At 45.3% G+C, this 10,661-nt stretch overlaps 1 protein-coding gene across 1 annotated transcript; it reads left to right on the top strand.

The window, feature by feature from the left end:
* The first annotated feature begins 1,215 nt into the window (after positions 1 to 1,215).
* Mrpl33 (mitochondrial ribosomal protein L33) lies at positions 1,216 to 9,477 on the top strand. The gene is made up of 4 exons (XM_052186342.1): positions 1,216 to 1,312; positions 1,922 to 1,940; positions 3,702 to 3,808; positions 9,212 to 9,477. The coding sequence occupies exons 1-4, from the start codon at positions 1,291 to 1,293 to the stop codon at positions 9,259 to 9,261; spliced, it is 198 nt and encodes a 65-aa protein (XP_052042302.1). The 5' UTR covers positions 1,216 to 1,290; the 3' UTR covers positions 9,262 to 9,477.
* The last annotated feature ends 1,184 nt before the right edge of the window (positions 9,478 to 10,661 follow it).

The following is a 10,661-nucleotide window of genomic DNA, read 5'->3' as shown; positions in this document are numbered from 1 at the left end:
CAAAGAGGATCTACTTGTTCCCTTACCTCATTGCTTCGTCCCCTGCTGGCTGCCATTGCTGCTCTGCCCTTTATAAGGCTTGGAGGGCTCAAGATGTAAGTCCAGGTGGAAGAAAAAAACCATATCAGGAATTACATCTGTATCAGTAACCATCTTAACCAGCTGCCAGCACTGTGTTAGGAGCAGATGTAGCTAACAGGAGGAGAAAGTAATTGCTGCCTTCACACCCCATTCAAGCATTCAAGAGACAGCTCACACGATATCACTTCTGTGTTCTTGTGTTACATATGTGTGTGTGTACATGTGAACTGGCACATGTGAACATATGTGCATGTGTGGAGGACAGAGGCCAATGTTTCTTCCTCTCCACTCTATGTAATTACATTTTTTTTTGAAGACAGGGTCTTTACTGAACCTGGAACTCTCTGATTTAGCTAGACTAGCACTAAGTGCATGCCTACCATATTTTAAAATTTAAAAATATGACGTCTAGATTTTGAAGATTTGGGTTCAAAACCTAGACCTTCCACTAATAACTGGAACAACCTTGGCTAAGTTAATTATTCTTATTCTTGGATTCCTCACATGGAAATGGAAATATAGCGTAGCGTTGTTGGGAAGATCACTTAAGATGACAATGAAGACAACAACAAGAGGCCAGAGAGATGATTGCTCAGCTATTATGAATACTTGTTGCTCTTGCAGGGGACCAGGGTTTGGTTCCCAGTACTCTCATGGTGGTTCACAACCATCATAACACTCTGGTTCTCGATTTTAAGCATGCTTCTGGACTTCTCAGGCACTAGGCACACAGGTGGTGCACAAATATGCAAGGAAGCAAAACACTCAGACATTGCTTATAATATAGGAAGAATTATTGTAAACGTACAAGTTAAGCAAAACAACAGCAAAAAATAATAAAATCTCGCTTATTAATTGGGAGATGAAGTTACCAGTGGGGTCCCTGGTGGTGGAGTTAGGGCTTCTTGCACAGGCATAAACAATTGATGGCAAATGGTCGATCAGTGTATATTGGGAAAGGCTGAAGGTTTTGAAGCCAGGCAGATCAGGGGTTTGTGATACTTGGCAGTATTATTTTTTGGGGGAGGGGTCCTTCCCATAATACCACAAACCTTCCTACCAGTACAGCTCGGAGTCAGACTGCCAGAACTTCAGGGAGGGCGTGGCTTCGGTCCACTTCCTGAGCCTTCTACCGGAACCGGCACATGCCCCGGAAGCAGTTGCTGTGCTCTCTAGGTCGGTCTAGGTGAGAGTAGGGGGACGGACGCCATGCTGCTTTCCGCCGTCTCTTGTAAGTCGGTTTGAGGCGGCGGCAGGGCCTGCGGCGTGGGGCTGAGGCGGTGACCGGCAGGTCCGGAGGTGGAGCGCGGCGGGGTGGGGACCTGGCGCGGCCCGGGTGGCGCGCCTCCGGGTCTGGTGCGGAGGCGGCGGGAGCCCCGTCGCCCCCTGCAGGGGCGGCCGGAGCGTGTCTCCTGCAGCCCCGGTGTGTTACCCCGCTGCCAGGCTCCTAGCTCACATCCGGGCTAGAGTTTCCACCCCGGGAGACTTTACTGCAGTTCGTAAAATTCAAACAAGAGCCTTGTGTCAGTACAAATATTTACACCATAGAAGGGTGAGGCTAGAGCAGATACTACTTAAGAAAGATGTTGTTAAGGTGACAGACAACTGTTGATGATACCCTTACCCCCTCCCCCCCCCCTCCCCCCAAAAAAAAACCATTCAAAATTGTGTGGGCTTGAGTCACTGATATCCAGGAAAAAGTTATATTAGTGTAAATGGGGTATATTTTTAAAGTGTTTTTGGTTACTACTAATGTTGATATGCACGTTGAGTAAAAAAGAACAAAAACAAAAACTTACCTCTTTTTTTTTTTCCCTTCCAACTTTTATACACACCCAAGTTGCCAAGAGCAAGTCAAAGTAAGTAAAGGTTTTTGTTTTAAAATTTGCTTATTCCTGTTGGGATTGGACCAGTGTTTGGTTTTGATCTCCCAAAAGTTATTTATTTGGTTAATTATTTTGTTGAACACCTTGGGGACAAAAGTTCAGATGCATCTTCCTTTGATGGTGCTGCCTGTCTTTGCTCTGGTGACAGTTCTGGCCTGGGTTGCAGACACATAGCTGAAGATGCATCTAATATACCGAAACGAAGTACTGAGCATGTACTTAGCAGCCTGGTGCTTCCTCTTACCTTCGAGGATGGTAGGGAGCTGAGGTGCCCGTTATTATTAGGGGAAAAGAGCACAGGTGGAAATCTGTCGCCTTGCAAAGGAGTGCATTTACACTGCTGCCCTCCTGGCCCCAGGAGTAACTCCAGTGAGTGTTCTAGGCTATGTGTAAAGGACCTTTGCTTCTCTCACCTCAGGATCTATCCGTTCATTGCTTTGGTCCAGAACAAGCCATCAGGCTGGTGATCTGTTTGGCGCTACCACCAGAGCCATTTGCCTGGAGTCTACAGATGAGCTCTGATTGGATGGAAGCAGGGCTGTTTATAGAAGTCAGTTCAAGCACTAGAAAGATTTCAGAGCTCAACAGCAGGCACCTGGAACGAAGAGGCTAGACCTGTGCCTTGCCTTTCCCTATGTGCCAGTTCATCTGTTCCGTAATTTCAGCTAGAAGCTGCAGACTTAGTTTTATGCTTCTTGTAGGGCTCCTCACAGCGTTAAGTACCCCATACAGATTTGTCAGATCTTTGTGACATAACCCCCTCTCCCCATCTTGTACTGGGGATTGAACCTAGGCCAGTGCTGGACAAAAGCTCTCTCCCTGAATTCTGTTCAGCCTTCATATTTGTTTGTTTTTCTTAGTTTTCAGACAAGGCCTCAATGAGTTGCCCAGGCTGGCTTTGAACTTGTAAACTTCCTGCTCCGGCCTCCTGAGTGGTTAGGATTATTGCACAATGTTATGGCATTGTTGTCTTTCTTATCCACAAATAGCGTGGTCTTCAGCGGCACTGTTTGAGCAGTAATGTGGCCTTCTTGGCTTTATTTTGTGTTTTGAGACGGATCTCAGTCTGTAGTCCAGGTTGGTCTTCAAGGTAATTCTCCTGTCTCAGCCTTCAGAGTGCTAAGATTATAGATGTGAGCTTCCATGCCTGGTTATAATGTGGTCTCAACTGCTTCAGATTTGGAATGACATGAGGAACGTCTTGTGTGGAGAGGCAAAGATGGCACACACACATGAGGAAGCACAGGTCAAAGGTCAGGGAGATCATAATGATGACTAAATGAAATATGGAGGTGCCCAGGGCCTGGATATCAATGATGGAAAACTTGAGATCTCTCTATTTTGCCCCTTCCTGCTATGAGTCATTGGAAGATTGGCTCTCCTGAGGCAGCAGTCTTCAGGGTGGCCTTACAGGCCAGCTGTGACTGTACAGCTGTGTCATCCTGTACACTCTCCCACCAGATCTCTGCTCCTTGTGAGAGATGTCCTCAGAGGCTTAGTCTCTGATGTGGTTTCATCACTCCCGCTGTTTTGGCAAGGTTGTCATTGTAGGTGACCTTGGGATTCAGAGCCATTGAAATAGTTTTATGGGAAATGTAGACTGTCATGGCATGGACCCCTCTTAGGGCTGAGTAATATCATAACCACTATGACTCCATAGCAAAGTGTGCTCTGTGTTCTTGGCGGCCTACCTAATGTGTTTAGAGCTTGTGACAGTGTACTTTTTGATCTTAGAACTATTCTGGTGAAACTGGTGAGCCAAGCCGGGACAGGTTTCTCCTTCAACCACAAGAGAAGCCGACTCCGAGAGAAACTGACCCTTCTGCACTATGATCCAATAGGTAAGGCTCAGAAGTGAGGTCTTGGCAGCTTGCGTTCTCAGGACCTTTTGTCTACTTTCCAAATGAATGTCTCTGGGGATTTTGTGTACCCCTTGGAATCGTGACATTCATTCAGTGATATGTACTGAATGTTACTATGGTGCTAGATAGCTGCTGTGCCAGGTGTGGGTACACCAGGACACAAGAGCTTTGAGAGGGAGGGAAGTAGTGACATCGTTGTACGTGCTAAGAGCAAGCCCATCGGGACGTTGGGAGATGTCACTTGAGCTGGGATAGTCAAGCAGAGGCTCTATGAAGGGTCAGGTACATGAGGTAGGAGCTCAGCTCTCCGAAGAACAGGCAGTAGCCATCTGCAAAGGGGAGGGCGTGGTCCGAAAGTGACAAGTCATGGGGTTCAGATATGAGTTAAGCAAATAGACAGTATGTGTTGATACATTGGGGTAGGACATTTGGGTTTCTACCATGATATCTACCAAAAATGCCATAATAAACAGTAGTTTTAAGTTTGTCTAAGAGACAGACATACGTGGGCTGATGTGATGACTCTGCAGATTAAGGCCAGTGAGCCTGGGACCTGAGTGCCACCACTGTGGCCTACATCATGGGAGAGAGTAATGAACTGCAGGTTGTTCTTTGACCTACACACATGTGCCTCTCTGCATACACTCACAATCAATAAATGCAGTAAATTAAGAAGAGACATGCTCCCAAGGCTAGATGTCCACTCACAAACCCAGCCACTGTTGGGAGAGATCCACCCTTTCCTAAATTTGTGGACTTGGCAAAATAAGCTGACAGGTATTTTATTTTAGAGTTTCTGGCTTTTGTTTAGTTTTCCTGCCCACTTTAGTTGCCTGCTAGTAAGATAAAGGCTGTATTAGTATGAAAAGGCATTAAAAAACCTCAGGCTCAGTTGTCAGCTTAAAATTGTTCAAATTCCATTTTGTTATAGAAATGAAACTCCCTGCTGTTTTTATGATATTCATATTTCTGGCCAGTAAAAGGGGAATTCTAGTCTTAGATGTGAAGACTAGAACTCTAAATTTCAGGAAGATTCCTATGTGGTGGAGAAATTACTGGAGTGAAGAGCTGTGATACTGGATGGTGTTCCCTTCCCTTCTGATTTCCTTGTGTTAGCCGGTAAACACGTGCAGAGAATCGCTAATACCCTAGTATTGTACTGCTAGCTCAGCTCCTTTCCAGTTGACTCGTAGGAACCCACCAGTGTTGATGAGTGTTTATTAAACGAGCTGTGATAGTTTAAATGTGCTGGAATTTCATCCTTAATGTGGAGGAGCTCTCAAGAAGTTAGGATTACGATTTGTCAGTTTTGCGATACTGGGAAAGGATGCACCATCATCTTAGATCACAGGTCTGTATGTTGGCTTCCTCTACATAACTAGGTTTTCTAATAAGAAATGTTGGTAGCAGATGTCTTTTTTGAAGAAGAGGATGTCCCGTGGTAGGCAATACCTGCTTCCTTCTGTTCTGTGGGATGTCCTGTAGACTTGCCATGAAGATGAAGATGTTTGCCTTGGGGCTGGCCTTGCTTAGGGTTTCAGAGAGTCTGGCCTGTTCCCACCATTTTATTGCAATGAGTAGCGTTAGTTGGAGGATAATGTTAGTCTCTTATGAAGCAGATCAGGGATGAAACACAGAAGGATTCCTAGTCAGTTGAGTGATTCACAGACTGCTCTGAGGCAACAACTGGTACGTAGGCATGTAGTCTCCATTTTATTTGTGAGTGTGAATGCCTGCGTGTATGCATGTGCACCTGTGTTACCCATGAGGAGTTGTGAAAGGTTGTGAACCATTGTGTGCGTGCTGGGAAGTTGAATGTGTCCCCTGCCCGAGTGTTCTTATTCCCTGAGCCATCTCTCCAGCGCCACTTTTGTCTTTAGACTTCTTTTCCTCATATAAAACTAGATGCCAGGGAGGAAGGATTAAAGGCTGAGGCATAAGAGTACTAAATCTTATTAAAACTTGTCAGTTTTAATTCTGTGGACCACTAAACAAGGCAATATAGACTTTAATTGGAACAGAATAGATTTAGGTTAGCTGTAGGGAAAGAAGTTGACAGATTCATTCTTCTATGAATTAAACAGCAAATATTTTGACTGAAAATTACATTATGTTTAGTGTTGTGGATAGCAGTGTGTCGTCTCAGCTCACTCGCATGAGTGCTCACTGTGTATCTGGCAACAGCTCTGAGGGGATGCTTGGGAAGGAAACGGGAGAGGGGCTCAGGGCTGTTACATAGTGAACCCAGAAGCGGAAGCGCCCTTTAATATGAGCGGCACCCCTAGTTCCTTGGAGTCATGGTTAGAACCCAGCCCTTTTGCCTGTCCTAGGACTTGGGGCCAATTTTATGTTCTTGATACTAGCTTTTTGTTTTTAATACATTTTATTTTTTTGTTTGTTTGTTTTTTCGAGACAGGGTTTCTCTGTGTAGTCCTGGCTGTCCTGGAACTCACTCTGTAGACCAGGCTGGCCTCAAACTCAGAAATCCATCTGCCTCTGCCTCCCAAGTGCTGGGATTAAAGGCGTGCGCCACTACTGCCGCTTTTAATACATTTTAAAGGAAATATAATTATGTCACCTTCCCTCCAGCCATTCTCAGCCACCCTGATGTCCTCTCCAAGATCATAGCCTCTTTTCTTTGATTATTGTTATGTGTGTAGGTATGTATGTGTATAACAGGGCTGACCGCTCTGCATTGGACAGCCAGTAAGGGACTTATCCCTGGGAGAGGCTAACTCTCCCAGCGGCCGTTAGCTGTGTGGAGTTCTTTGTCTAGAGTGAGAAAATCTTCATGAGATTTTCCTCCTTCCATGTTCACATGTTCACTGAACTTCTGCTGTTCAGTCTTGTTTCTAGGACAGACTTTTCATCAGACTTCTTGGTAGTCTGGCTCTTACAGTCATCCCACCCCCTCTTCCTTGATGTTTCTTGAACCACAGATTTGGAGCTGTGTTGTAGCTGTATCAGTTGGGGCTGGGCTCCTATGATCTGTTGATGTCTATGTTGTGTCCAGTGGTGGTTTTCTATGATGGTCTCCATTTTCTTTGATGAGGGATGGTAGCTACACTTATCCAGGAAAGGTGGCTTGAGCACCTTCCTAATACTTGTTTAAAAGTCAGGACCTTGGCTGGGATATGGCTCAGTGGTTGAGTATTTGTTTTATGTGTACACAGCTCTAAGTCAATCCCTAGAACTGCCTACCCCGGCCCTGCCCCGCTCCCCTGACAAACCAACCAGATAAAAACCCTAAAATAGAACAATCTGGATTCTTTGCTCTAGTCAGCATTTGGAGCTCCACTATCGTTCTTGGTTCTGCCTCTTAGCCATGTGTATGCACTTTGTGTTTCAGTACTGGGATCAAACCTGGTGCTGCACACTGTGGACAAGTGCTGTGGGCCCGTGGCATGAGGCCTGACCTCTGCTTCTGATTCAGCGAATCTTGCTGATCTTGCGGAGGCAAGCTTTGACTTCTCTAGGAAGTCTGTCTTTTTTTCTCTTTTCTTTTCTTTATTTTGCCTCAGGTCTCACTGTGTGTCCTTGGCTTGCTTGGGACTCACAGAGTTTGACCTGCCTTCTCTCCCGTGCCCAGCCAGTTTCTGTGTTTATTGGAGGGTTGGTGAGGGTGGGGTGGGGTCAGGGTGTTACCATTGGCCATGAACTTAATCCTCCTGCCTTTGCCCTCTGAGTGCTAGGATTACAAGCATTTGCCACCACATTTGGTCTGATTTCTAGGTTTGTAAGACCTTATAGAATTTTCTCATGTTCGCTTCATGATTCACTGGTGTATTAAATCACGGTTTCCTTATAAATTCTGCAGTGCCTGTCACAGTTCTGTGCACTAAATTCTTAATTAAAGGGATTAATACAGAGGATCGAGGTATTTTAGTACATAAACTCTTGTTCTATTTGTTGTTTTGAGACAGGGTCTCTGAATCACGGTCTAGCCTTTCTCTGTATCTACACTCTTGAGATGTAGACCAGTCTGTCCTTGCACACCCAAGATCCACTTCCTTCTGCGTCACAAGCACTGGGATTGAAGGTTGTGTGCAGGCTGACCTGCTTAAAGCCTTGCTCTCATAACCAGAGATTTTGGATGTGGTCATTAAATTACTCGTGATTGCCTCTCAGTGAATGAAAACATTCTCTCATGTCTTACATGATTCCAAGTATGTGAAAAATACCCCTTATATAATGTATTTTATTAACTTAGTGGTACATTTCTCTTGAGTGGCTAATGATTCTTCAGTTTTCATGAAGTCCACCTAGAGAATTTTTAAGAAATAGTTCCTGATGCTGAACTGGAAGTAGGGTGGAGGTGAGAAACACAGTGTATTCAATGTTTTTTCTTTCATTATTTATTAGTAAGGGTGAATTGGCCGCAGGTATGTCTGTGTAACATGGGTGTGCCTAGTGCTTGCAGAGGACGTCAGATCCCCTGGAACTTGAGTTGGTGGTTGTTAGCCAGCATGTGGGTGCTGGGAACCACACCTAGGTCTTTTTGAAGGCAACCAGTGCTCGTAACTAGCCATCTTTTCAGCCCACAGCAGTCTATTTTAAATAAGCTTAATCATGGCTTGGAGATTTAACGTGGGCTATATCCATGTTCATAGTAGAGAAGACAAAGCTGGAGTGTGTAGTCAGGGACGAGGAGCTGTGAGGCCTCACAGTCCTTCGCATCCTAGGATCCTTTGGGTGTCTTGGTTTTGTGGCAAAGAAGAATCAGGTCATGTAGGGTGTGTGTGTGTGTGTGTGTGTGTCTGGGTTGGCTGGAGGCTGATGGCAGGTGGTAGGACACTCAGGGCTCTATGAGTGTCCATATGAGTGTGTCCTGTTTATGAGTCTCCTTTCCCAGCACCTTACTCCACTCTGTTGCCAAGGCAGCAGTTTTTCCAGTAAATCGAGATAATACTGAGGTTTTGCTCTGCTCCCTCATTGTCAGTCTGCACCATTCCTGTTTGGGTGTGAAGCCATCTTCACACAGTGGAGGTTCTGTGGTTTGCTTCCCTTCTCACTGCCGTTCGTGTCGCTGTGCAGCTCTCGCTGCTGCTCTGGAGCGCAGTGCACAGCCGGTTCTGGGAACCCATTATGAGATCGGATCCAAGTTTGCCATATTTGTTTCAGTATCTCACATTTACTGAAGTAATGACTTTGTAGCATGTCACAGATACTGCTGATTGGCTGGTGACCCCTCCCCCTTGGCTTCTTACTTGTTTCTTTTTAGTCTTCTCTGGCCTCTGAGATAGAGGAGCTGGGTTTGCAAATCCACTCATCCTCATGTCAGAGGGACAAAATGAGGGATAAGGCTCAGGGTATAATGCATATTTTAATAAAAATGATGATGCTTCCTATTTTCTCCTACAATCCCTTTTTCTTGCTTTGCAGTGAACAAAAAAGTTCTCTTTGTGGAACAGAAAAAAATACGTTCCCTCTGAGTAGTGGATTGAAAATGAATTTGATTCATAAATAAGAAGATAAAGGGTGAGGCACCGTTCCGAACTCTGGAGTGTGCAATGAAGATGACGAAACGGCAGCATGGCCTTGGCGGATGTGAGGGACCGGTGCCAAGAAAGAGCCCTTCACAGAGACCACGTATTTATCTCCCTGGATGCTTTAGAGGCCTTAATAAAAAAATATCAAAATAGCCCATATTCGTGTCTCTGAGAGGTATTTCTCTGTCATTTGAAGCGTACAAAACAACCACCTAACCAAGAAAGAACTATTGTCTTACATAAGGAAAGGCATTTCCGTAGTGAGGCTTGAGAGACAAGCTCTCACTGGATAGTGTGGGCTGGCATGGACCTTGCTATGCAGCCCAGGCTGGTCACAAGCTCTTAGGACAGCAGAGGACCTGGTCGTCTGTACCTCTTACAACGAGAGGAGCTGTAGTGTACTCCACTCCATTGGGGGCATGGGGATATTCCATAGCTAACTGTGTCAGCACTCATGTTCATATGATGGCTGGCTTACCTCCTTACCTTTCTCAGGCTGTTTTTCACGAGTTTTCAAAATTCCCCAGATTTCTCCTTTTTTTTTTCCCTCAGCTAAAACGATGAGCTTTTCTAGAATTGCTAGTCCATATCCTACTTCATTTAAAATACCTGAGAAAATATAGTGTCTCCCCTGGCCACAAAGAACCAGCACTGTCCCAAAATAGCCCCTTCCCAAGGTCCAGTCTGTGATTTTGGAGGAAACCAACTCTTGGGAAATGGAATTCCCCAGGTGTAAACAGGAGAGCTTGCTGGCATTTGGCATTTGGTTCTGTTCTGCTGTCTGGGTCCTAGGGACAGAGATCAGGCCGGGCGGCCAGCACCTCTACCACTGAGCCATCTTGTTTTTATTTTATTTTTGAGGCAGAATTTCATTTATTCTAGAATGTCTTAAATGTGCTATGTAGCGTCTGACCCTCCTGCCTCTACCTTCTGGGTGCCGGGATTACAGGTATGTGCTGGGATTTCATGTGTGTGGGGTTTCATGCATAGTGGGCAATCACTCTACCAGCTGAGCTATATCCCCAGCCCCCATATCAAGTTGGACAACACAGGCTAAAGGTGAGCATTAGCTCCTTGGACTGTGCTTGGGAGAGCTGAATGCTATCCCTTCCCTTTCGAACATTCTTTGCTCTGGCCATAGACACTGCTGTCCACCCCTGCTGTACAGAGTACATTCAACACTAGACTTTGATGCTGTCCAGACTGTGAAATCTAATTTTAGTTGATGTTTCTTTGACTATGAAATAGCAAAGCATCACTAACTCAAAGAAGGTTTGATAGCTTCATAAATGGACATATTTATAATGGAAGGGCATTTTCTAGTAATTGTGAGCTGAGTGGCC

Source organism: Apodemus sylvaticus, chromosome 6 (genome assembly GCF_947179515.1).
Source record: "Apodemus sylvaticus chromosome 6, mApoSyl1.1, whole genome shotgun sequence".
Taxonomy (NCBI): Eukaryota; Metazoa; Chordata; class Mammalia; order Rodentia; family Muridae; genus Apodemus; species Apodemus sylvaticus.
Note: the sequence above shows the minus strand (reverse complement) of the source record. Positions and strands in the feature narration are given on the sequence as shown.

Bases quoted from the DNA above. Each gene is read 5' to 3' on its own strand.
- Mrpl33 (XM_052186342.1), top strand. From the start codon at position 1,291: ATGCTGCTTTCCGCCGTCTCTT. The intron at 3,809-9,211 runs GTAAGGCTCAGA...CTTGCTTTGCAG, and splicing joins TCTGCACTATGATCCAATAG to TGAACAAAAAAGTTCTCTTT.